Here is a 25,709-nt window from a genome sequence, read left to right as displayed (position 1 = left end):
AATTGTCCTAATTTGTCATTGGAAGGGTTGAGACATTATGTCTCCATTCTATGCAGACAAAAAAAAGTCAAAGAAATTTTTTCAAATTTCAGAAGTATTATGACTTCATTATGAAACACAGCAGACAAGAAGCTACCATTTTCTCTGTAAAATTTATGGAAATTAACAATTACTTTGTCAATCAATATACAAATTAAACAATAGCCCACCAAAAAAACTTTTAATTACAAATTAGGATTATTGAAATTACAATCAAAAGTAACAAACCACAATTAGAAATGTTAGTGTACAGATATGAGACACTCACAGAGCTTGTTTAGTAAAATGCTATAAAAGTACGAGTAGAAATTTTCAAAAATATAGAATATCTCATAGGTTCATAACACATAATAATTCTGTTTCTTCAAGCACATTCAGAATGTAGAATATCGTGCTTAATCTCATGTAGAAACATTCTATAGATAGTATTCCTAGTTCAATGAAAAATTATTAGAACGCTTAATTAAGATGCACCAGTGTAACTTTTCCACGAATACAAAGAACGCTTTTGAAAACCATGATAAATGCAAAATGTCACTCATTTAGTAGCAATACTGAATGAGTGATATAAAGAAAACGATTTTGATTTGGAAGGTCACTGCTTCCATCCAAACAGGCTGAGGTGCCACAGGTGCTGGAGGGCTGGTCGGGGGTGAGGGTAGGGAAGGCTGGGAAAGGGTTGGGTTTGGGATGTTTGGAGCAATGCATGATTTGATTACCTTTTAAAGAAAATTACTGATATTTTCTGTTACTTGTGCTATGGATTAATACATTTCCAAATGAGTAAAACAATAAAACAAGAAATAAATAGGACAGACAGTCATTGGTACATTTAGCTTTCATAGGTCTTAATCCTTGCATCACAAATGCCCATTTTAGTCAAAATGCAACAGGACTTTGAAAAGCTGAGGTAAAAATATCACAAAGGACCTGAGAAGAAATTTCTTCCTATCAAAGCAAAAATGTCAATGAAATTCAAACTTCATTTGGTGCAATACCTGGTTATTACTAAAAATCACTGTCATTATATAAGAAATTTGTTTTCTTTTGGTTCAGTCATGCAATGCATTGTCAATCCCACAAACCCAAGTGACTAGTATGACAAAGCAACTTGGCAAAAGGCCAATTCGCTACAACTTTTTTCCTTTTTTTAGTGTGATACGGTAGAAGAAAACATATGCCAGTATATGCAGTCATTTAAAAAATTACAATTTAAGAAAATATTCAAACTAAGTATTCTACAGGGTTAAAAATCTAAGGTTGAATAAGGTTTCTTTAATAATGACATTCAAGCATCTTCTACCAAATCCCATTTGTAGAAGGGTTAACAGCCCTATGTCCTACGGAGATCACATTGAGCGTATCTGAAGTTTGTTTAGAGGTGAGGAGGGATATTGTCATCTTGGCATGGGTAGGTTACTTTTGTAAATATATGGCACCACATATTGGGTAAAGGAGGTAACAGGACCCACCCTCTCTTTACATCAGCAACTAAATAAAAGGGACAGCAAAACATTGAAGTACAAGCCATAATTCAATATCACTAATACAAATAAAAACAAAAATGGTTAGAAATGTGTACAATCTTTAAAAGTAGCAGCTGTCTACGAATAAAAATCATTATTGGCAGTAATGAAATATAGATTTTCATCTTCAGAAAAAGACAACCTAATGAAGAGAATGATCAATACACATATTTAAATGAAAAAAATTAAAACATCAAAATAATAATAAATCTTATTATATAATGGGCAGTGTTGGCATACTAGGAACTATCTTGAGCCAGACCCCACAGTCGTCCAAAGCTATAAGGACTTATAAATAAAAAAATATAAAAACACTCACACCTGTAAAATTAACCTAGGGCATAAAATCAGATCTCTTGTACATCAATGTGGACAAAATGAGATGCAACAAAAATACAGAGTTGCAAACACACAAACAAATATACAATAGGGGCACCCGTTTTGTTGTGTGTGGCTTGGTCTGGCTGAGATGTTCCTGATGTCTGGCAGTGGTAGTTTCTGAGTGGCCATCAGTCACCATTACAACGCCACCTCCCAGATATATGGCAGTTACTCTACTGTTAGTAATCAGTCTATAAGACACTATAATAACTATTAATCTTTACAATCAGATATTTAATATAAATACGATTTCAATTATCTAACAACAATCATATTTCCTTATAATTTTTCAGTCACTATTGTTGCCAAATATCTGTATGGGAGCAGCAGTGCTGGCTCACTAGGATTATATATATATATATATATATATATATATATATATATATATATATATATATATATATATATATATATATATATATCCTAACATTGGTCACATGACCTTTTTTACACAAAGTAATGGTATTAATAGCTCCTGGCAGTGGACAAACTATGCTGGTTGTTCAACTCTCACACTATTTACAAATATACACAGTATACTGTACACACAGACACATAATAATTCCCCTTAGTTTGCACAGAATATCATTTTTGGTCCAGTATTTGGTCCATATAATCCACAAGTTCAACATTCTGAGCCTCCACTGTGGGGGAGAGGTCTCCCCCCTCCACAGTCATAGAGGAATGCTCACATCACATACACACACTGTGTTACTCCGTAATGGAATGAGATCAAGACCTAACTTTGTCTTTAAAAATAATAATTTTCCCTAAGATCACACAGCTTTAGTTAATTCTAAAGTTTTAGGACAAGAAGAGCTTTTGCGTTTGTGTTTGCGGGGCCAAGCTGTGGTGGGATAACACAGTTGAGAAACAATCAGCTTGGCCTCTGGGGACAGCTGCTCCAGGGGCACCTGTCGCATTGGTTCCAGTTGATCAGAGGGGATCCATTCGTCAGCAAGTCTGTTGAAAATATAACATAAGTGTAGGTTGCTGAAGAAGTGTATATCACACATGTGCACATATATCACATACACTGTGGGTAAGAAATTTACATGAAATTGTACAATATACATATACAGTAAACCCCAAGTTTATCATGGGGTTATGTTTCAAAAGCACTTACAAAGTAGGTGCATTATATACACGCTACCACTAAAGTGTTTATTTATTGTCTATTAACCAGTAAACCAAGTAAGTAATAGGGTTCCAGCAATCATACCCATGGTGTGCAATTATCAGCATAAAAGTAATGCATTCTTAAAATAATTTTCACTGTGATAAGATGAAAGATTGCATGAGAAAAGTTTAGGAAAACCATTACTGTAGGGAAAGGGTAGTGAACAATGAGGGAATGTTTCATTGAATAGTTGTAGTGATGAAGGAGCTGATAGATGAACAGTTGTGGTGGTTGGGAGGAGGGTGTCTGAGTAAAGCACCACACACAGTACGACAATGAACAGTAGAAGAATTACTTATAATTTATGATCATGTATTTCAAACTGTACAGTAGGTTACACTATTTCTACGTAGCATAACACAATGTGTAAAAGTTTCTTCTGTAATCGTGTGATACCAACACTTATTTGTAGTACAGTAAGGAGCTTGACAGATTCACCCTGAGTTACCAAACATCATTAATTCAAGACATGAGGGAAAAATATAGCCAAAAATAACCAAGTCATATGATGTAATCTGCAGTTACACAATATTCATCATATGATGTTATAAGTTAATAAGAAAAATCAGTGCTAGTACTCACAGATGAAGAATGAGATGAATGAAGATTATGTGGCTGTGGAGCATAATACTGATAATGTACTGTATGGTGAAGTAGAGTATTTACAGCTTTCCAGATGGTGTGAATAAGTAAAAATAAGTGGTGATTAGGTGAAGTGAGCACAGCAATGTAGCTGAGGGAGAGACATGCGATGTGGTCCTGCTCCTCTCTTGAAGATGGTGCGTCTTCAAAAGCCAATCAGAGACAAGTAAAAATAAACTGTAGAGTGATTGGCAATTGGCTCCAGCCAATTGCATGCCACCCACCTATCAATACTTCTGGATATATCCTTGTATTTTATAAAATATAACTGATTTTTCCCAATTAAGTGAAGATTTTCCACATCGTAGAAATAGATTACAATGAAAAAAATGTGTAAAACTTAACCAGTGATAACTGATACATGAAAAAGGGGGGTTTGAGATTGTTTACCATTGAAATGAGACTTAATTTATTAAATGCATGTATGTCTTGTGTTCAGTTAAATTCATTTGCTATAATAATTCCCTTACGCTGTTCTGTTAAAATCATCCTATAACATGAAAAACTTGAATGTAAAAGGCATAATATCTGACATCTTATAATTCACAATGTCATTTATGTCACACAATGATGGTCCATGCAAAATGGAGGAAGAACGATTAGTCTTGGAGCACAAGCTGCTAATGCAGCTGGAACTCATCCACATTCTGGAAGAAGTTTTATGTTATAGCTGTTACTGACTTGTAGTGCTGATGCTCCAGCAGCATCAGATCCATTAGATGTAGTGATGGGGGTGTTTGACGGTCAGCCAAGATCACGCACAATATTGAATTCAGGATACTATGGATGATGAAGTACATTATTGAATTCAGGATACTATGGATGATGAAGTACATGTTACTTCTCAAAACATAGAAATGTAAGCAAGTAACTCCAGCCAGCAAACTGCTGGTGCATTTCATACTAAAGGTAAAGTTCAATTAGGTAGCATTCATGAACTTGTATACTCTTGTACACAAATGATACACAGGATATGTGCCTTTCACATAGGGTCAATTAGCATTTGGCTCCTGAGTAGTGTTTCAGTGTTGCCACAAAATTATTGATTGTTGATGGGCATTTGAAGTTTCGCTTAATTGGGCTACTTAGCAATGCTTAACAACTACAGTAATTGTAGATACTGGGGATAAAGGGAGGCTTTAATGCATGGCTACAACCATGAAATTAGAGAGCCGCAGGCATGTTTTGTCATTGTTTTGTTGTGAAAGTAGGCAGTTCTGCTTGTCACAATATTTGGCATTCAATTATAAGCTTACACAACTACAAATCACAATTGCACTTCTGATAGCATGTACATGGTACAACTGTAGTGGTGTTAGTAACAAATCATTCTAATACAGTAATACTTCGAGATACGAACGCCCCAACATACAATTTTTTTATGTACGATTTCATATAATTTACGCCTCGAAATACGAAGATATTTTTAAGATACGAATAGCCATCGGTAGGTGGCGCAGCGATCGCTCAGGTACCCACGTCCACCCGAACATTCAGTTCATGTTGTGTATCGTTGTTCATCCTTTGTACATTTATGTGTTTGTGCTCCTCGGCAGTGTGTATTTTTTTCTTACGTCCCAAAAGTAAAAATAAGGAGGCTAAAAAGAAGAAACTTAAGAAGAGTCTCGCAGTGGATATGAAACACGAGATAATTGCAAAATATGAACGTGGTATGCGTATCTGTGACTTGGCCCTGTGCGCTAACGCCAGTAGTAACTGTAAAGTCAAACCATTGTTGGTGCAACATTCTGAGAACCCCAGGGCTTTTAAATCACACAAGGTGTTGAAAGAGAAACTCCAGGTCATGTGGTGTGCCAATGGTAAGGCATGGGTAACTCGCCAATTCCTCCTCCGTACTACATATACGAAGTTCTATCACAGTGTCGGTAAGTACGAATGCATGTTTAACCCCTAAAACTCGTGGACATTTGGTGAGAAACACACAAAATAGCCCGTATTCACATACTGATTACACTTGGAAATTCAATAAATGAGAGTACAAAATGGTGTTCTGCAACTCTTCCACTTTGCAATGCAAAAAACCAGAAGTCTCTAGATGCTATGGTTACCAAAATATCACAGGTTGAATGAGGTGGTATCATCGGTGTACATGGCCTTGCGTCCGATCGGGTCCGGCGGCCTTGGCTAGAGCGATAGAAACAGGCCCCTTGTATTTTCTCTCTCTCTCTCTCTCTCTCTCTCTCTCCTGTTGCCTGTTCTGATACCACTCATTCAAAAGTTGTCTCCCTGCAACATGGCGAGAGACCCGAGGTGTAGAAGTAAGGCGCGCGGGAGAGGTGGCAGAATCGGACACCGTGAAATCACTGTCGCTCTCACCATCCATTGTAGGAGTTGGTGACACATTGATGTATAGCATATGTTTACTCCTGATGAATGTTGCCAGCTCACAATCAAAGAAAACGGGAAGAAAATAGCTAAAATATAGCCCAAAAACGACTAAACGTCTTTCAACTTGCCCCGAGTCTTGCGTGATGAACGTCTATTGACGTGTACCAAGTTTTGCGGGTTAAGTTGTAATTTTGGGCAGTATAGTACATTTATATCATGCATACAAGAAACATTGTATTTATCTTATATTAAATCAATATTTGGCTGGTATTTAAAGCATTTTTTTTTTTGGGGGTGGGGGTAAATTCGTATCACTAGAACGAATTAATTTTAATTCCATTAATTTCTATGGGAAAAATTGATTTTATATACCATTTTTTTTTTATAAACAACGATTGTCACGGAACGAATTAAATTCGTATGTCGAAGTACCACCGTACTCCATTAAGTACAGCTACAAATGCACATTAGCATTACCATCAAACAGTGCTGCTATGTGGTTTTTGCTTCCATTGTAATTATTTGTGTGATTGTACTTAACCACTTCATGCCAGAGGCTTAAAAGATGCATGTGGCTGATATGTATTGTAGACCTGCCAGCGCCAACCTATCTAATATCCAATATAAAATATGATTTCTCTCTCTCGCTCGCTCTCTCTCAACATAAAAAGAAGTAAAACATACATGTCCACAACCAAAATTCTTCAGTAATTCAGTGGCCCTCCATTTTGACATGCACGTATGCACACAAACATATCCACACAATGTACTATTTAGTTTCTATCCTGATGACACCAATCACCCTGCCAGGATATCAAACAATCTAGCCATCTGCTGCCATCATGGTCACCCTCATCTCACAAATTCTTACCTTTAGTGGCATATTTGTTTTGAAAATTTTTCAAAATAGAAAAAAAAATTGAGATCCTGAAATTCTGATTATCATTATATTACTATCACTATTTTATCTATTCTTTTTTATTTGTTTATTTTGGGAACAGAGCTCAATAGATTCATAAAATTCCGAGTGACATTCCTGCTTGGTATTTGTTGTATGATTTTGATTTGGTATGAAATTGTAACTTAATTAATAAGGCATTTCATAATGCAGAAATTCTAAAGCATATGTGTTATAGAGCAATATTCTATCTCCCTCAAGTGCAATTCTGTGCATTATTCAAGTTCAGACCGTGGTATTGGAGACTGAACAGGTAAATATATTCAGAATGCACTTCTTTTCACAATGTGACATGTAACTATTATCCTGTTTTTTCTTGAGTCATCTGAAAACTTAGACAATTAACTCGATCTGCAGAAAAGCTAAATTAATCTCCAAAGTGCAATTTTGCAGCAATGAAGATAATGACTGGTTATAAATTTTAAAATTTTATCAAAATAAAGTCGCATTTTGGGTTACTTCATCTGTTGAAGTCTGATCTACAGCAGGAAGAGCTGTTATTTTGAGAAACTGCAGTCACAAAAAAGTGATCCCAACAGATGTATCAACCTGCAATAATAAAGAATACCCCAGATAATCATGCATTTCGTTTATGTACAATTCAAGAGTTCTTTAGGATTCATAAAAACACTTATTTTAACACTTACATTCCAGGTGGAGACCAACTAACTAAGACCTCCGCAGAATCTTTGCCACACATTCGTCTTGCAAGGACCTGATGAAACAAAAATTCCTAATGAAATACATACACAAGAAGCTGAACATTTTTTACATAAAATCAGGAAGTGCTTGATATAACAGATCCAATTATTTCTTTAATATGATAAATGAATCTTAATAAAGGTACTGTCTTCTCTTATTAAATCCATCTATTCTATGTATTCGAGATTACCTTTCACTTCAAAATTCAAATACAAATAAATTAAATCATGTTTATTTATACATTTAAGAAACATAAAATATGATTTTAACTAAAAATAACCATACAGAACCTTATTAGTTCCAAAAAACACAGTGGAATGGCCAACAGTCCCATTTCTTTAATTCTACAAAGTCAAAGCCTTAGAAATAGGTGCCTATCTATAATGTACCCGCTTTCCTGATGAGCAAGAATGTGTGGCTGGATAGAATGACAACACTAACAAAAAGGAGAATGGGCAATGGGTCCATTTATTTTGATGACACATGCCATTTTAATGAGACACCTTAGGGTAATGTTTATCATTACCTAAAGATATCTCTAGATCATTGAAGAGAAAGGACAGCACATTTTACAATGTGGATACAAGTACAAGTTTGTTCAAAAGTACCAAACAGGAGGCAAGGGTGGTGCCAAATATTATAGTACAGTTGACTGAATGACTATTCAATGTTCCATAATATCCACTATATATTCAGTTGTAGTGTTTACTGTATGAACACTCAAGTATCAAACACCTCACAACCTAAGCTTTCTGATACAATTACGTACATACAATTACACGCAAAATTTTTTCTGTATTATGCAGTTTACGATCATGTTTTGAGGAAATTCTATTCAAGACTCAATGAAATTAAATGAAAGTAGAGGAAGGAGCAATAAAGCTTCCATTAATATAGAGAAGGTTATAAGAGTAGGGAAATACTGAGCATCAAAATAGTATGTAAAATATAGGAAGTAAGAGTAGTGTTTTATTGTACACTTCTAAATCACTGGTGGTATGTGATCACTTTAAGAAAAACCATCATAGACTTAATGTTTGTCGTAAGAATCCATCAAAATCAATCCCTTTACTATTCAGTGAAACTCTTCTCTCTGTATAACAAATGTGTACTGTCATCTTTAAATACAATAATTTTTTTCTAACATCAGTTACAGTAATAACAATATTTGAAAGATTATTACAAGGGTAAAGGGTGTGAACAAATTTGTATCAATTAGTGCAGAGTAGAATAGTTACCTGTGGTCGCAAGGTGAAGGTTTGAGCAGAGGTAAGAGGGGTTCCTCCATTCTGCACCTGAGTGGCACACATGAGGCGCCACTGCAGCCGTTCCATCACTCCTACATCAAACATGTCAAACATGCGGGCAGCTGGAATACACATACTCCCATTACAAGAGAAGTCCAGTCTATTCAAGAGATATCAGTATCTTCTCAATTCAAGAGTAAAATGTGTACCTATATTGCATAATCTTGTAAAACAATGTGTAAAATGTAATCAGGTTAGTTTACAGAAAGTTAAGCATACAGATAATTTTTCAGAAATTAAACTTGAGAGCATGAGATTTGCCCAATTCTTAGTAGAGTGGAGCTTACTGTGTTAACAATTCCATGATCTATCTATGAATATTTAAAGAAAAGCAAAAAAAATACAAGATATGAACTGTCTCAAGACACATAGATCACCACTCATCCACAAAATACCAACATGAATCCCAAGGAAACAAACCAATAATTACACTTTTACGTCTCACCACCTGCCAAGACACTAAAAATTCTGGCACATTATTTTTAGTGGACAATCTTGTGTGAAACAAGAGTACGAACTATATATGATGATGTTTGACGTAACTGCCTATTTGATCTGTGAGTGGGAATGTCAACAAGTATATATGAAGATGGATATGCATAAAGGTTAGCATTTTCAATTAATGAAAAGAAAGAAAGAGTATTGGTGAAAAAAAAAGCATGGATGAATGTCTACATTTCTCTGTCTATATGCAATGAAATGTCACATTCTAAATGATATATAGTACACTAAAACAAACCATGAATAATAAATGAATACTCCAAAGCATGAAGCAAAGGTGTAAGGCATCTGTAAAAAGTTTGTAGCAATTTCTTTACAAATACAACAAAATGTGATCACTTTTGTTTGTTCCATGTCACCTCTCATGAATAAAAGGAGCTTCAAATTAATGTTTCCTTAAAAATCTTCAAACCTGCCCTTCAAAATGGCTGCTATAAATGCAACCATTAAATTATCAAAGGTTAGGCAAGGTAAGGTGAAGATTATGTGCATCATTAGAACCCAGTTAAACTAAAGTCAACTGCTTATGCTATAGGCTCAGTTTGGTGCTAGGATGAATGGATAAGATAATAATACTATTAAAATAATTCAACTAAAGTACATAAAGCAAAAATTATATATATATACATATTCACATCTGTAGACAAGATAATGGTTGGTATTCCCTTCCTATCTATTTCTTTATCTACATCACTGTTTATTACATGCAATGGACTTTCATCCATTTTTGTACCTCACTCATAAAATTCAAATCTATAAGGAACAAAGTGCCTTTGGAATAATAGAATAAAAAAGTTATGACATCTTGAAACAAATTTCCAGACAACAGGAAATAATGATCATTTACTAAAGTTTCATTTTCAAATGTCCATGTCTGTAAAAGCAGCATAACCCTTAAAGGATTAAAAATTAAAGTACATGAATATTTTGAGCAAATTTATTTACATGAAAGAAGGATGGACTCTAGCAGATGCTCAAAATAATACTGTACCCTTTAGACAAATGCAGATTTTGCTAAAATGCCACTTACTGACATGAAGTGTCAGTGCTGCACTGTGTGACTTGAGGAAGCAGCCCAAGAAAGAACCACAATTAATCAAACAAACGATACATGATTGGACACATGACAAACATCACACCACACAAAAAAATGAATAAATAAATAAAAGGAAGCGCACACAAGAATGTGACAAAACACTAGTTTGCACTGACAGATACGAGGCATTACTTACGGACTGGTGGCTTTGCTCTCGAATCTGGGCCACGTTGAAGGTGGAGCAATAAACAAGAATATATAGTAATAAGCTTCTGGCACTCATTCATACTAAAATATAAAACATGAGAAAGCACGTGCATTCCAAAACCAGTATTTGTCAATACCACCATCAATATTCTCACTTTTGGTTTAATTCCTACACCAACAAGAACTCCTAATGCTCCCATACTTAACTTCTGGCCTTTCATTGTTTATCAGAATGTTAAGGAACTACGAGGATGATATAGCAGCAAGACAAAGGCAAATTATCACAATTCAACAATCTGATTTAAAAATTGGTAATGTGGATTCTTGCAATCACAATTTCCCTGAGATTCAATTTTGTGTACATCTTTTTAAAGACAAATAACAGATCTAATATTTTTCTTTTTTTATTCTATGACAATTTTTTTTATGATAAAACCACTATTTTGAGTGGTGCTATTCTCAAAAATAAATATCTCCTGTTGCTTTAGTGATAAAATAAGTCTCATGTAATCATTTTAAATGTATGAAAACATTATAGTTTTGTTCCACAAACAGTGAAGTCTTGGGTGTTAATTGCCTACAAGAAAGACAACCCAAAGATTATTAGCAACCTACCTGACCAAGGCTTCTTCCTGTAGCGACACTTGCGTCCATTCTTGCGTATCAACTTGGTGGGTGAGGGCTGTGTTGGGGGGCGAGGGGCTGGGGTGGCAGCTGCTGCGCTGAAGTGGTTGTTGACGTGCCGTCCCAGTGCCATCTGATGGAACAGTTCTCTATGTGAGGATACTGTCCTATAAAAAGAATTGCCAAACAAAAAAAAACTTGATTTCTTCAGATGAATTCACAAAGACAATTAACAACCACAAACCAAAACTAATTGAAAATGGAGATATAATGTGAATGTCTTCTAACCTCTCAATTCACTGTTAAACATTCAGTGGTAGTTTTTGTGCCAGATGTGCACTGCCTCTTGGATTATGATTTTGTGATGAATATTTTTAAATAGTTAAAATTCTCATTTAATTACTTACCTATTAAATTTTACTATCATTATTATTATTTTTAAGATGGGTTACCAACCACTCCATGTCAGATGGCAGAAGTCTTATTCCCAAATTTGGTGTTATTGTTAAGACCACATCAGACAAAAAGAGAGTGAATCTGGAGTGGAGACTCTTGAATTGTCATTAGATAATACTACCACACCAAGAGGAAACTGAGTGCTACCAATAATAATGTCAGGAGGTGCAAATAGGGTCAGGGTAATAACACAGTATTATCAAAGATTTGCATCTTTGAGGTAAGGCATCAAGCTGCTTCTTCATATCACATCTATGTTGTTGTCTCACCTGGGAAGTAAACCTATGACCACAGCCTTCAACAATGCACTTGAACGGTTTGTGGCCGCCATGGGTGAGGACATGACGCTCAAGCCACGACACAGAGCAGGAGGCCTTCTCATACACCTTGCACCCGACCCACAGGCACCGGAAGCTCTCGGCCTCAAGTTGACCTTCAACATGCACAGCCTTAGAGAGAGGAAGAGACCACCATTAATGGCCATAATAATATGTGATGTAATCCATATAACACATTAAAAATTCCATAAGTATTTGAAGTGTGAATTTAAGACAATGAATCAAAATCCACTTAATACTTGGTCTTCCTACATTTATAGAAAATTGCTAAGAACCACTGATATAGATACCAAAATTACTAATCAGACTTCAGAATGCATAACAGCCTTATTTTCAAATGTCAGTTATGTTGGACAACATAGCACATTAGTGATACCAGACAATTAGTGCTAGAAGAAAATAGTAGTCACTGGTGGTAAAGAATCATTACACTTACACTCAACATACATACATACATACATATATATATATATATATATATATATATATATATATATATATATATATATATATATATATATATATATATATATATATATATATATATATATATACACACACACACACACACACACACACACACACACACACACACACACACACACACCACAAATAACGGGTGTGTTGCCAGGACAGGTTACAGAAGCTTCTATCAAAGTTACATAATGAATATGTAAGTCTAACTCGGTCGCCCTCATATATTCAATCACGCATACTTACTGCATAATATTGTGGCAAATCTAGTCATAACCCATCAAAACTGACAAGGAACCCGCTAAGTGCCAAGTTTGTCTCTCTCCACACTCAAGTTCGTCTCTCTCCACACTCAAGTTCATCTTGGTAAGGACGATTCGTTACATGTTGCCACATTCTTGAACAGCACTAAATAGGCAATGCGTATCCCGATGTCGTGCGAAATTCTTGAGATGGGAAAATACTGACGAGTTGGCCTTCTGAGCACGCACCTCTTGTATTTCGCGCGACACCTGTTCACGCCTTTTGATGCCCCCGAACAGAAGATGCTCTGGAGAGTGGTGACTCAATGTGACCGCTCAAAAGCGGCTGCAGTAAAACATAACATGGTGGCTGCTATCAATCCTGACCAACTGGATTTCTACAATAAACACGCTTAGTGTTCTATAGATAAAGATAGCGGTGCTAAACTCTGATGCACAGAGCCGGCCCTAGCCATTTTGGTGCCCTAGGCGAAATTACTCCTTGGTGATCCCCCCCCCCCACCCGTGACACAATTAGGTGACAGCTGTCTGAAACATCAAAATAGTTAAATAGGAAAACAATCTTTCTAGTAATGATATTTTTATGTAATAATTGTAATAGCAAGAAAAAAATTCAAATAAAACATGCTTTTATTCAAGTACTGTAAATATTAAAATATCACAAGAGTAATAACAAGAATCAAAAGAAAAAATGCTTTTAAGAAATAAACATTTTTCTGAAATATTACAACACAATAACAAGAACCAAGAAAATACTTTTAAGTAATAAATACTATTCTGAAATATCAAGTTGCAATAACAAGAATCAAGAAAAAAATATTCAGTCCTCACTGACCCATACGCGCACGTACTGTCACATGACTCCACACCAAAGTGACAATCATGTCTTTTTGTTAATATCTTCCTTTTTATTTCATTTGTTGTTTTCAAGACAAAACACAAAGGGTTATTATTAAATATAGTTCTCTCTCTCTCTCTCTCTCTCTCTCTCTCTCTCTCTCTCTCTCTCCTGAGGGGCGATGGGGCGGCGTCCCTCCAGCAGATGGCGCCCTAGGAGTCCGCCTATATGGCCTATGGCCCTGCTCATGCAACTAATTAATCTGCATAGAAAACATTCTGCAGCAAATAAATTATTTACTTTTGAGAGCATGTATAGATTCAGAGATCATATCAGTGGGAAAATATGACTCGGTTTAATAGTAAGTTACGGTTATGTACATAACAGGCACCACCTAATACCGTATATCACGCCCGAGTCTGCCAGGCATGCATGGTTTACAGCACTCCAAAAAACTCGTTGCCCACGTCTGTTTACTTAACGCAAGTCAATCACACACGATAACATTCATTACTTATAAATAACATACTTGTTGAAAGCATAGTGTACAATGTATTGTGTATATAAATATACCATTACCATGAACGAATTTAAAAAATACCAAAGATGAAAACTTAAGCTACGCCAAAATACCTTGATAGTTTTTTTTTCTTCATAAATAAAGTTTTGTCACATCATGAATGTTCATGTCCATTACAAGCAGGGTTGCCAGGTGGTGCCAAATTTGGCAAACTGTGCCATAAAATGGCTATCTCTTAAAAAACTGCCAAATTCTTATGGCATTTTTGTAGTTTTGCCATAAAAATGCCATATTTTGAGAAATGTTTATAATTTCCTATCAAATCTGCATAGTTTTTTTTACCCCCCCCCCTCATGGAATCGGTGGAGATTTTTATTTCACTCTTATCCAAGATGGTAAATTAAATAGCCTGGGTTAAAAAAATTGCCGTTTTCTATAGTGATATTTAAGAACTTCACGGCACTGTAAACAAAAACACTCGTCTGGCGGGCTACCAGCAGGCTTTGGAGCCACGGCTATGCTATTCCTTGGCTTATAAATTTATCATCATGCCCAAGGGAACTAAGAAGCCATGGATGGACTTGCATAAGCGTAAGTTAGAGGTTCTTTTGGTTCCCCACAAGCGCCCAAGATTGTTAACATAACATAACATATAATTAAGGATAACAAAGGGGCACTAGGACCCATCGAGGTTATCCTTGTCAGTCACAGAGTGACCTCGTCATTACATTCTAATTTAATACATGCATTAAACACTACATACACTGCTACAACACATGCTGCTAATTCTATATGTATGACCCGTCAACAGGGCTCAGTCCTACATGCAACTTCTCAGCTATTTTAATCCCCATCCATGGGGACCAGCCATGTCTTGCTACAGTATATGTAGTATAACTTAAAAAATCGGTAAATCTTTACAACTACTACTTCCTCTGTTTCTGTATAATATGCACTTCTATGGCTAGAAGAACAGGTAGAAGGGATACTTGACCATCTTGATATGGATGATGATAATTTCATGCTCTAAAGGTGACTGAGTATGTAAAGCACACAAAGAGGATATTTCTATAATACATTTTAGTTAAGTGTCTTATGAAATGTTTTTATAAATTTTGCTACATAATGGAAAAAATCAAGCTTTATTTGATTTATATAATATATTTTTGTTGAAATACCTACCAAATAATATGAGTCAATTTTTGTTCCAGTGTCTTATGCAGCAATTATATTGTATGTTTTCTGGATATTAGAAGGAATACAGCTTTTATTTTCTAATATATATTTTAGTTTATTTTTTGTTCCATTGTCTTTTGAGATAAGATGTCAGATAAATTTGGCTGGATACTGGAAGGAATTAAACTTTATTTATACAGATTTTTTTTTATGTTAGTATATGTATGATTAACCTAGTTTTGATGTGGATGAAGATGGTAAAAGGTTTCACATTGATGGAGAATTGCCTAATTCCTGGAATAAGAAATTATTTAGTTTTGTTCCTCCTGCCTATGACTTAATAATTTTCAAAAAAGGTGTCTGGACACATGTCTAGACTTTATCCCTTACTTTTTAAGACTGGTATGTAGTTACTTATTTCCAATTTATTGGTTTTACATTGATAAAAATTCTTCGTTTTCATAGAGATGAAGTAGAAGAATATTCTTCCATTGTTGTAACTCTGTCTCTCTAACTCTCTCTCTCTCTCTCTCTCTCTCTCTCTCTCTCTCTCTCTCTCTCTCTCTCTCTATATATATATATATATATATATATATATATATATATATATATATATATATATATATAATTTTATTGCCAAAATGTTTGCCAACTTGGGCATTAGTGTTGCCAAAAAATGCCAAAATTAACCAAAATTAATGCCACAAAATGTTGGAACCACCTGGCAACCCTGATTACAAGCTCATTACCTTGGTTCATGGCACCACATAAACATTACTAAACTCAATCAATTCATAAATATTACTATGGAAAGATAATTACCCCGAGCACGCCACGTCAGGCTGTGGAGATACACCCCAGCGGTAAATGGGCGTTTGAGACAGCCCGCGGGTCGCTGCACCTGCACCTGCCGCGGTCACCAACCTGTACGGCCTGTGTGTGTGTGTGCTGCTGCCGCGCTGGTCTTCTGCACACTTCAGTGGAGGAGGAGTATTAACAGTACGTACGTACATGACGGCACTTGTTTTCTACCGCGGCTTATGGTATCTACAGTCTTCAGTTCATGCTGAAGATTATTCAATTCATGTCATACAATGGCAAGATTTCACAAATATTACGCGTAACCAAGTCTCCTTGCCGCCTTAACGGCGGCCATTGGTGGGTTACCTCTAAGGATGGCCTACGTCACATATGAACGGCCCGGCGATTGGTTACAGGCTGGAGACCCCGCCTACCAACGTTTTCTCTCTTCTGATAGGCGGAGTCAGTAGCCAAGCTGTGACGTCACCAGCGCATCATGTGACCTTGAGAGAGAGAGGACGCACAGGCCACCAGACATGAGCCAGACGCATCTTAGACTAGCACCGAAGCGATGCGCGCTGTTCTTCCTTCACATCGAACTTTCGCTAAATTCTTTAATGTTAATACTTCATATTTCAGCCACATGGAATTACTCAGCTTGACTATGGTAGGTGAGGGTGGGGTGCAATGATAACCTGCAACCAGCACCAACTTGCCGCCCTGGGTCTGGCTGATCTTGTAGCCACTCTTGGTTGCTGAGACTGTCGCCGACACTGTTCCCGCCCTACCGCTAGGTAGTGCCGGGTTCCGCAACATGGTGTGCTGAATGGGACACGATGAGGGGATAATCGAAGTATGGGCCCGTTTGTGGCATGGGAAACTATGGATGAACGGCCTCGGGGAGGAGATACCTGAGGGGAAACTCCACGGGGCAGTGCACCTATCAAAATGTACCTTAATGTAAGGACTGTGTGTGTGTGTGTGTGTGTGTGTGTGTGTGTGTGTGTGTGTGTGTGTGTGTGTGTGTGTGTGTGTGTGTGTGTGTGTGTGTAGCCGCCGCCTAGTCAAAGGGAGGCAAGGGAGTGATGGGAACAGTGAACTCTAATCCCGGTGACTTATTTTGCCCGCAGTGTCTTGTCTTCCTCCCTCAGACTCCTCCAGTCCATCCTAGCCGCCATGCCGCCCCTCGGGCCAACATCAAGAGGCTGCTGCTCGGCCTAACTTCTCTCTCTCTCTCTCTCTCTCTCTCTCTCTCTCTCTCTCTCTCTCTCTCTCTCTCTCTCTCTCTCTCTCTCTCTCTCTCTCTCTTTTAAATCTTCTTTACATGTGTACGAATGATTTGTGTGTATTTGAGTTCTTTTTACTTTGTGTTTTCTCTTATTTCCACTGTCTACTCACCTCCACCTCCTTTTCCTCCTGTCTCCCCTTCCCTCCTACACTTCCTCCTCCTCCTCCTCTTCCTCCGATCGATACTTCGCCATAAGTTCCAGGCTCACTTCTAGAGCTCCATACATTGTGTGCGCGTGTGTGTGTGGTGTGTGTGTCATTGCCAATAAATAATATTTTTCTTAGTTCCGGGATTTGGGCACACACACACACACACACACACACACACACACACACACACACACACACACACACACACTTCCTCTTCCCGCTGTTTCTCATTAGGTTTCGTTCTGAATGTAAACTTCAAATATTGTTCCGGTATATTCTTTAGATCATTTCAATTCTCACTCTCTTTCTGCTTGATCTCACTGACCATCATTCTGTATAATGGAGTGTTGGAAGATCACCCGCATCCTCTTGGCCTCTAAGTACACCTTGTTATATACATTCGAAGACGTCTTGCAAAAATGGCGGTGTTTCCTCCATATGTTTCTCTTATCAACATAATCTCGAGTACAATGTGTATAGTTTTGGTGTGTGTGTGTGTGTGTGTGTGTGTGTGTGTGTGTGTGTGTGTGTGTGTGTGTGTGTGTGTGTGTGTGTGCAAGATGGTTAGCCTCCCTATAGGACTACGACAAGGCGGCCTACGGTGCATCTGTGAGCTTGGGTGCACTTCGAGCTGCTGCCATGCCCTTGCTGAGAGGCTCGGTGGTGGCACCTCCCCCACCTGTTTACTTATTTGATTTCAGATTAATGGTGAAGCATGCTGTACATTTACTTGCATCTTTCGCCTGGTCTAAAGCGCAACAAGATATTATATCATATTATGTTATCACTAGACACTTTAAAGGAGACTTGAGGAACATAAATATAAATGGAGAGGCCTGAAGGGAGTGACGGGGCGGATGGGTCGGCGGTCAGACGCTGCGTCATCGCCACAAGGTTGGGTTTCAAAACTAGATTTTTTTTGTCCCAAGACACTGGCCTCACCACGGCTAATTTAATGCATGACGTCCATGAAACTTAAGATTGATTTTTGGGGTTTAAATGTTAACCTCGTTGTTGTTTCTATAAGAATTTCTGAACTGTAATGGAGATCGTCGATTCACTATCATTATCTACAATTTGCTGCAAGACACAGCGTAATGGTGTTGGATTCATGTTGTTTGATATATCTGAAGGAACTCCACTTCAAATATTCGAAACCTTTCACATTTCTATTTGGCAATGCAGTGACAATATAAAAAACTAACCATCAGTCAAACAAACTTTTCCATTTGGCTAAAGGGAAATTGTCGTCACTGACGCCCTACGACGTCACCTGCCAAGCCACTTACGTGACACGCTCCGTGCGCCGCCACGACCACCGCCCGTACCACGGTTGGATACAACTTACTACTCAGCAACCTTCAAAAAAAAAAAATAAATAAATAAATAAAAAAAAAAAATAAATAAAATAAAAAAATCCTATACAAATTCACAAGCATTCAAAGTAAATAACAATATCTTTGCGGGAAAGCCTAAGTATCAAGTTCCAGTGAGCCAGAAGCACGCATAACAATACTGAAGCTCATGTTTATTCTTATAACATTTTCTCGTTTACCGAGTAATATTATTTTCGTTACACGCACCTGCAATTATTTACAATGCCGTATTTAGTGCCTCGCGTTGTGTGATTTTACCAACGGCTGTAAGAGGCTTAGATTTATTAATACCTATGTGCTCTGTGAACTAGTGGTGAACGATTTTTTTTTCTTCCTTTTAAAGGAGATGATAAATACTTTAGGAGTAACACTTGAAAAATACTCTTTCTCTTTTCGCGTTTTCACAAATCGTTTATGCCGCAAAAAAAAAAAAAAAAAAAAAATGCAAACAGGATACACAGAGTGTGTGCGGTGTGCCAGAAGAGAGCGTGCAGGCCTGGGTCATGGATGGGAATTAAAACATGTCAAACTGGCCTTATAAACAATCCTGCCGATTCTTCTCCGTCCGCGGCATGCAACCCTCGGCATAACACTGACAGGCGAAGGTACAGAAGCCTCCCCAAAAGCTCAGCCATGATGGAGACACCCTTCACACGGCACGGCGCACCCATGTCTGCTCCCACAACAGCCGACAGGTGTTGGAGACCCGCACCCCCTGCGGCGCTCAGCTGATGGTGCGGACTGATCAGCCCCTAGTCACACCAGGCACCTGCAGCTTAGCATCAAAACAAACTTCATCTTTCTGGGTCACCACGGAACCTCATTCATGAGTACTGGTATTCACTTGTGCCCGCCACGCCTCCGTTATCAAACCTAGATCTACACTGGCGACAGATGGGATGCATGAGCGGATGAGCCGTAGAGCGACACACCGTGGTCACCGGGTACGCGCGACAAAAAGACCATTGCGGCACCACAAGGCCGCGCCCAGGAGGACGCCGTCATGGCCTCCACCTTTCTCATCTTCTGTGCATCTGGCTCCAGATTCCACCCCTCCCATCCTTGCCCTGAGGGAGGAGGACCGCAGCCCTCACTGCGGGACGCAGGCTGACTGTCTTCCAGGTAACGATGGAGACTTACGATCACCACTACAGCAGCCACCGTGGCAGCAACAACAGCATCAGCAGCCCATCCAGCACACAGGCAGCGAGGCGGCAAGAGTGTAGGCCCAGTTCGGGTCACGATGCTACAGGCGTACACTTTTATTTCCAGCTGACAGTTAACTTGAAGGACTATATTATGTAACGACGAGAAAACTTCCTTCTTATTCTTATCTTGAATTTACTGGCTATAAATGTGCGAAAATGACACTACTCGCGCACCACAAGAACCGCGGTAAAAACTTGTCGGAGAATGTTTGCGAGGGATTGGGCTGGGAGGGCGGGGGACGGCCCGAGGAGCACACGGGCTGGGGACGAGAGCCACACACAAGAGCTGGGGACGGGCCGCCGCCTGGTGCAGATGACACTATGATTGTCTTTCTGCCACATTATAAACAAACACCTCTGAGGCGGTTCAGGGCTCACATCAGAGACGAGCAAACAATAAAAAGCTTCCTCGGAGGCATGCAATGGGACGAAGCTAATGAATAATAAATGCAGCAGCGGAGAGGGAAGACGAAGAGTGTTGCCCTCGCGCGTTCCTTCCTTTTCCTGGCCGAGCTGGGTCCGCGGCAGCCTCACGGAGAGTGTGTGCCGTTCCTCAGGCCATCACCTCTGCTCCTCAAAACATCTCCACGGTGTGAAATGATAAGGAGATAAGCATGTTAGACACCCAGGAAGTAAGACAACTAACACAACAGACAGGACGGTCCTGGCCACGCCTGCACCGCTACTTAGCCACCAGCGTTCACCAAAGGACTCTGAGAGTTCTAGGAGCACAGATCGTCAGCTGCTGGTAATGTATTCCTCAATAGTCTTCGTCTTTGGAACACTACTGACCATTATAATAGTATGTAACCGTTATCATCATCCTCAATATCCTTTGCAAGTCCATCCGCGGCAAGTTGTAAGAAAATATACTTGACAAAGCACCTGCAGATGTCGGTCGCCAGTCGCTTTTCACCTTGCTCCGTGAAGACTCCGAGCACTGACTATATAGTGTGGCGCCACGGCCAACACTACAAACAACAGCAAACACTAACCTGAATGTGTTCCAGGAGAGAGGTGGCGGGGTCGAGGGTCACGTTGCAGTCACGCCAGCGACATACGTCACTAGCCTCCTTCTTCTCCGGTGGGGGAAAGCGCACAGTGCAGGGGGTCGTCGGCGTGGAGGCCCCGGAACTGGGGGCGGAGGAGCCCGCACCCGAGCTGCTTGAGCTGCTCCGGCTCTTGCTGCTGCTGGGAATGGTGTGTGGGGGTGGCGAAGAGGACTTGGCCGAACACCTAGCCGACGTAGGAGACAGGGGAGGCTGGTGGGCGGCCCTGGGAGAGGGAATGGGCGGCGTGAGGCCCACATCACAGCTCAATGTTAGGTCCTGAGTTGGGTGAGGGAATCCCTGAGTGGCGCGCTTGCCGGCGGTGGGGACGTGGGCGTGGGCGCGGGTCTGGGGCAGCATGTCCCCGTGGGTGAGCCTGGAGGGTGAGGGCGGTAGCGAGGAGGGCGGTTCCGTATTGTTGTTGGTGTGATGGTCCACTTTCCGCCGGTGTTCCTCGACGCTCACCCGCCGCAGCGGCACGCCGCAGTTCACCCGCTCCGGCCGCACCACCCCATTCACTCTACCATTCACGGGTTCAGAAAAACGTTTAATTCCATTTTTACCAAGAAGGTGTCCGACGCCATTTTGTAAGGTGTCCTTGGTGAACCCATTGTTTCTGTGATGGTTATTGGGGCGGGGGCGCTTCTCCCCCGCCCCTGCCCCCAACCCCGACAGTCGTCGGTGCAGCAAGTCACTAGCATCACCATTCACACAGCCATTCAGGTGCGTCACACCGTTCACTGCTGACGGTGGCGACGACGCCTTGGGCAACTTGGTGCGCCTTTCGCCGCCCATGTTAGCTTCTTCCCCAGGTCGTTTTCGTACAAGATCCACCGGCAACCTCCGGCGACGATGCGCGGCCTCGAGCGGGGCAGTGCGCCTCGTGGTTCTCACGGGCAGGGCATCAGTGTCCGGCGGTCGGTCCTTATGAGGCGTGTGGCCCACCTGGCCTCCAGGGCCAAACCTGCCCATCAGCTGGTCCCCCTCGTGACCACCCTTCCGCCCCACCTGCACGCCCGAGCCATCATTGGGCGCCATGCACGTCACCGGAAGGTCATGACGGGCGGCAGGCGGCGGGGGCGTATTGAGTGGGGCCCCAGCCGTAGGTGTGTGCGGGAGGGCGGGGCCAGGGCCAGGATGAGTGCCGGGCCCGGGGCAACAGTCGTCGAGGTCCTCGGGGCGGGGTGGCGGTGAGTCCGTTAAGGAAGAGCACGGAGAGGACGCGCTCCACTCCCCTCCCACACCACTGCAACAAACAATCACAGTTAGTCAGGAAACACGCGCCTCCACACCGAAGGCACACACTACCTACGCTAACTATATTTTTACTTTTATTAATCTACAACATGCCAACATTCTTTAAGTGTGTGTGTGTGTGTGTGTGTGTGTGTGTGTGTGTGTGTGTGTGTGTGTGTGTGTGTGTGTGTGTGTGTGTAATTCACCACCACGGTCGTCTGCTGGTCACCCAGCCAATCTTCCCCATTACAAAGCGAGCTGAGAGCTCATAGACCGATTTTCGGGTAGGACTGAGACCACAACACGCTCTACACACCGGGAAAGCGAGGCCACAACCTCTCGAATTACATCCCGTACCTATTTACTGTTAGGTGAACAGGGGCTACACATTAAGAGACTTGCCCATTTGCCTCGCCGCCTCCGGGACTCGAACCCGGTCCCTCTCGATTGCGAGTCGAGCGTGCTAACCACTACACTACGCGGTGTGTGTGTGTGTGTGTGTGTGTGTTTGACTGTTTGATCTGCTGCAGTCTCTGACGAGACAGCCATGCAGACGTTACCCTACGGAACGAGCTCAGACCTCATTATTTCCGATCTTCGGATAGGCCTGAGACCAGGCACACACCACACACCGGGACAACAAGGTCACAACTCCTCGATTTACATCCCGTACCTACTCACTGCTAGGTGAACAGGGGCTACACGTGAAAGGAGACACCCAAATATCTCCACCCCGCCGTGTGTGTAATTCACTGTTTGATCTGCTGGAGTCTCTGACGAGACGGCCAGACGTTACCCTACGGAACGAGCTCAGAGCTCATTATTTCCGATCTTCGGATAGGCCTGAGACCAGGCACACACCACACACCGGGACAACGAGGTCACAACTCCTCGATTTACATCCCGTACCTACTCACTGCTAGGTGAACAGGGGCTACACGTGAAAGGAGACACATCCAAATATCTCCACCCGGCCGGGGAATCGAACCCCGGTCCTCTGGCTTGTGAAGCCAGCGCTCTAACCACTGAGCTACCGGGCCGTGTGTGTGTGTGTGTGTGTGTGTGTGTGTGTGTGTGTGTGTGTGTGTGTGTGTGTGTGTGTGTGTGTTTGCGCGCGCGGGCGGGAACATTATGTGCTCCGCAGAATTGAAATGCAGCACATAATTGATAAGAGAACAACTAGTAAGTCCCTTGCTCTCGTCTGCTCCATCAATGCCTTATACCCCGCAAGCAGCACAGCACCTGTAGTGCCTCTATGGGATCGGCAGCGGCTCACTACCCTCACCCCGGTCCTCCAGCAGACATCTGTCGCACTTCCGGGCCAGCTGGTGCATAAGCCACCAGTCCGGTCGCCCTCCCGGCAGCATTCCGCCACCGCCCACTCCATCAGTCCCGACACCCCGCAAAACACACCCAATCCCTCCGCCAGTACTCGGCCGCGACAAGCACGCAGCAGCAAGCCGTTAGTTAAAACAGGAGGACTAGAGACCGAGACAACGCGAGGGAAGCAGAGGACGGGAGGCGACACTAACAAACACAGGAACCGGGAGGGAGGAAGCAGACAATTACTTCAGCCGGCGGCATACACGGCTATTCTCACCGTGGGACTCCCTTGACCATCCCTGCAGTAGCCAGCGTCACCATCAACACGCACAGGTATTTACAGCAGCGCCACGGACCACGGGAGAGAGAGAGAGAGAGAGAGAGAGAGAGAGAGAGAGAGAGAGAGAGAGAGAGAGAGAGAGAGAGAGAGAGAGAGAGAGAGAGAGAGAGAGAGAGAGAGAGAGAGAGAGAGAGAGAGAGAGAGAGAGAGAAACTCTTCACCTTCTACTATAAACACCTATAAACACACACACACACACACACACACACGCACGCACGCACGCACGCACACACACACACACACACACACACACACACACACACACACACACACACACACACACACGGGTGTACTAACTATATACGGTAGGTACTCACACCCTACGGATATAACTAATCATATTTCACTAACACCTATACCTCCCTCTTCACATCAATCTTCAATCACAGTCCTAAGGCAATTGAAAGAAGGAAAAGGAGATCAAGGATATTTCTATAGGGAATGAATAGTAAGAACGATGATGATGAGGATGGGGGGGATGATGATGATGATGATGAGGAGGAGGAGGAGGAGGAGGAGGAGGAGGAGGAGGAGGAGGAGAAGGAGAAGGAGAAGGAGAAGGAGAAGGAGGAGGAGGAGGAGGAGGATTACACTAAGAACAACAATAACAACAGCAAATAAAGAACAACCACCACAAACATTTACGTCCTGTACGCACGGGAATATGGAAGAAATGTGTCATGTATTAATTAAACCTGTTATTGTTCTCTACGGGGAGGATAAAAACATAAATAATAGATGGATAAAAGGCTTGTTGGTTCAGTAGTAATAAGCTGTTGTAGTGTAGGTGGAGGCAAAGACCAGTCAGTGTACGGAATGATGAAAGATAGCGACAATGGTTAAACTAACTACAAAACAACAACAACAACAACAACAACAACAACAACAACGATAATAATAACAATAAACGACAATATTCATCACTTGTTAAATATATATATATATATATATATATATATATATATATATATATATATATATATATATATATATATATATATATATATAATCATCGCACTTCCGGCATTCTTTTCCCGCCATAACTCAAAACATGATTGCACTGGGGGGATGTTGCAGAGGGGCTGGGTCGAGTGGGAGAGAGGGAGAGGGATTGGGATGATATGCCTGTGTTCGTGTCGGCAAGAGTCTGGTCTGGTCTGGTCGGATCCGGTCCGGTCCGGTCGGGTCGGGTCGGGTCGAGTCGAGTCGAGTCGAGTCGAGTCGGGTAGGGTAGGGTCGGGTCGGGGAAAAGAGGGGAGGGGAGGAGAGGTGGCTGGGCTGTCTCCTGAATAATGTAAGGTCGGTGCGATGGACGTGTTGCATGGGGCTGCATGGGGAGGGGGGGAGGGGTGGTGGAGAAGGGGCTGCTAACATGGGAGTGGTGGAGGTGACAGTGGGAGGGAAGAGCGGGTGGAGGAAAGA

At 41.1% G+C, this 25,709-nt stretch overlaps 1 protein-coding gene across 3 annotated transcripts in view; it reads right to left on the bottom strand.

The window, feature by feature from the left end:
* Positions 1–205: 205 nt before the first annotated feature.
* LOC123517036 overlaps positions 206–25,709 on the bottom strand; it is a 197,411-nt gene continuing 171,907 nt past the window's right edge. Inside the window, exons 2-9 of one of the 3 annotated variants that reach the window (XM_045276859.1) lie at positions 21,335–22,634; positions 12,178–12,357; positions 11,444–11,585; positions 10,818–10,841; positions 9,016–9,146; positions 7,723–7,790; positions 4,450–4,548; positions 206–2,909 (exon numbers count right to left, since the gene is read on the bottom strand). In XM_045276859.1, the coding sequence (XP_045132794.1) occupies positions 2,723–2,909; positions 4,450–4,548; positions 7,723–7,790; positions 9,016–9,146; positions 10,818–10,841; positions 11,444–11,585; positions 12,178–12,357; positions 21,335–22,634 (2,131 nt within the window). In that variant the 3' untranslated portion in view covers positions 206–2,722. The remainder of the gene's footprint in view (positions 2,910–4,449; positions 4,549–7,722; positions 7,791–9,015; positions 9,147–10,817; positions 10,842–11,443; positions 11,586–12,177; positions 12,358–21,334; positions 22,635–25,709) is intronic. The other 2 variants (XM_045276860.1, XM_045276861.1) reach the window with 2 other exon arrangements.

Source organism: Portunus trituberculatus, chromosome 41 (assembly GCF_017591435.1).
Source record: "Portunus trituberculatus isolate SZX2019 chromosome 41, ASM1759143v1, whole genome shotgun sequence".
Classification (NCBI taxonomy): Eukaryota; Metazoa; Arthropoda; class Malacostraca; order Decapoda; family Portunidae; genus Portunus; species Portunus trituberculatus.
This window is presented reverse-complemented; position numbering and strand designations above follow the sequence as displayed.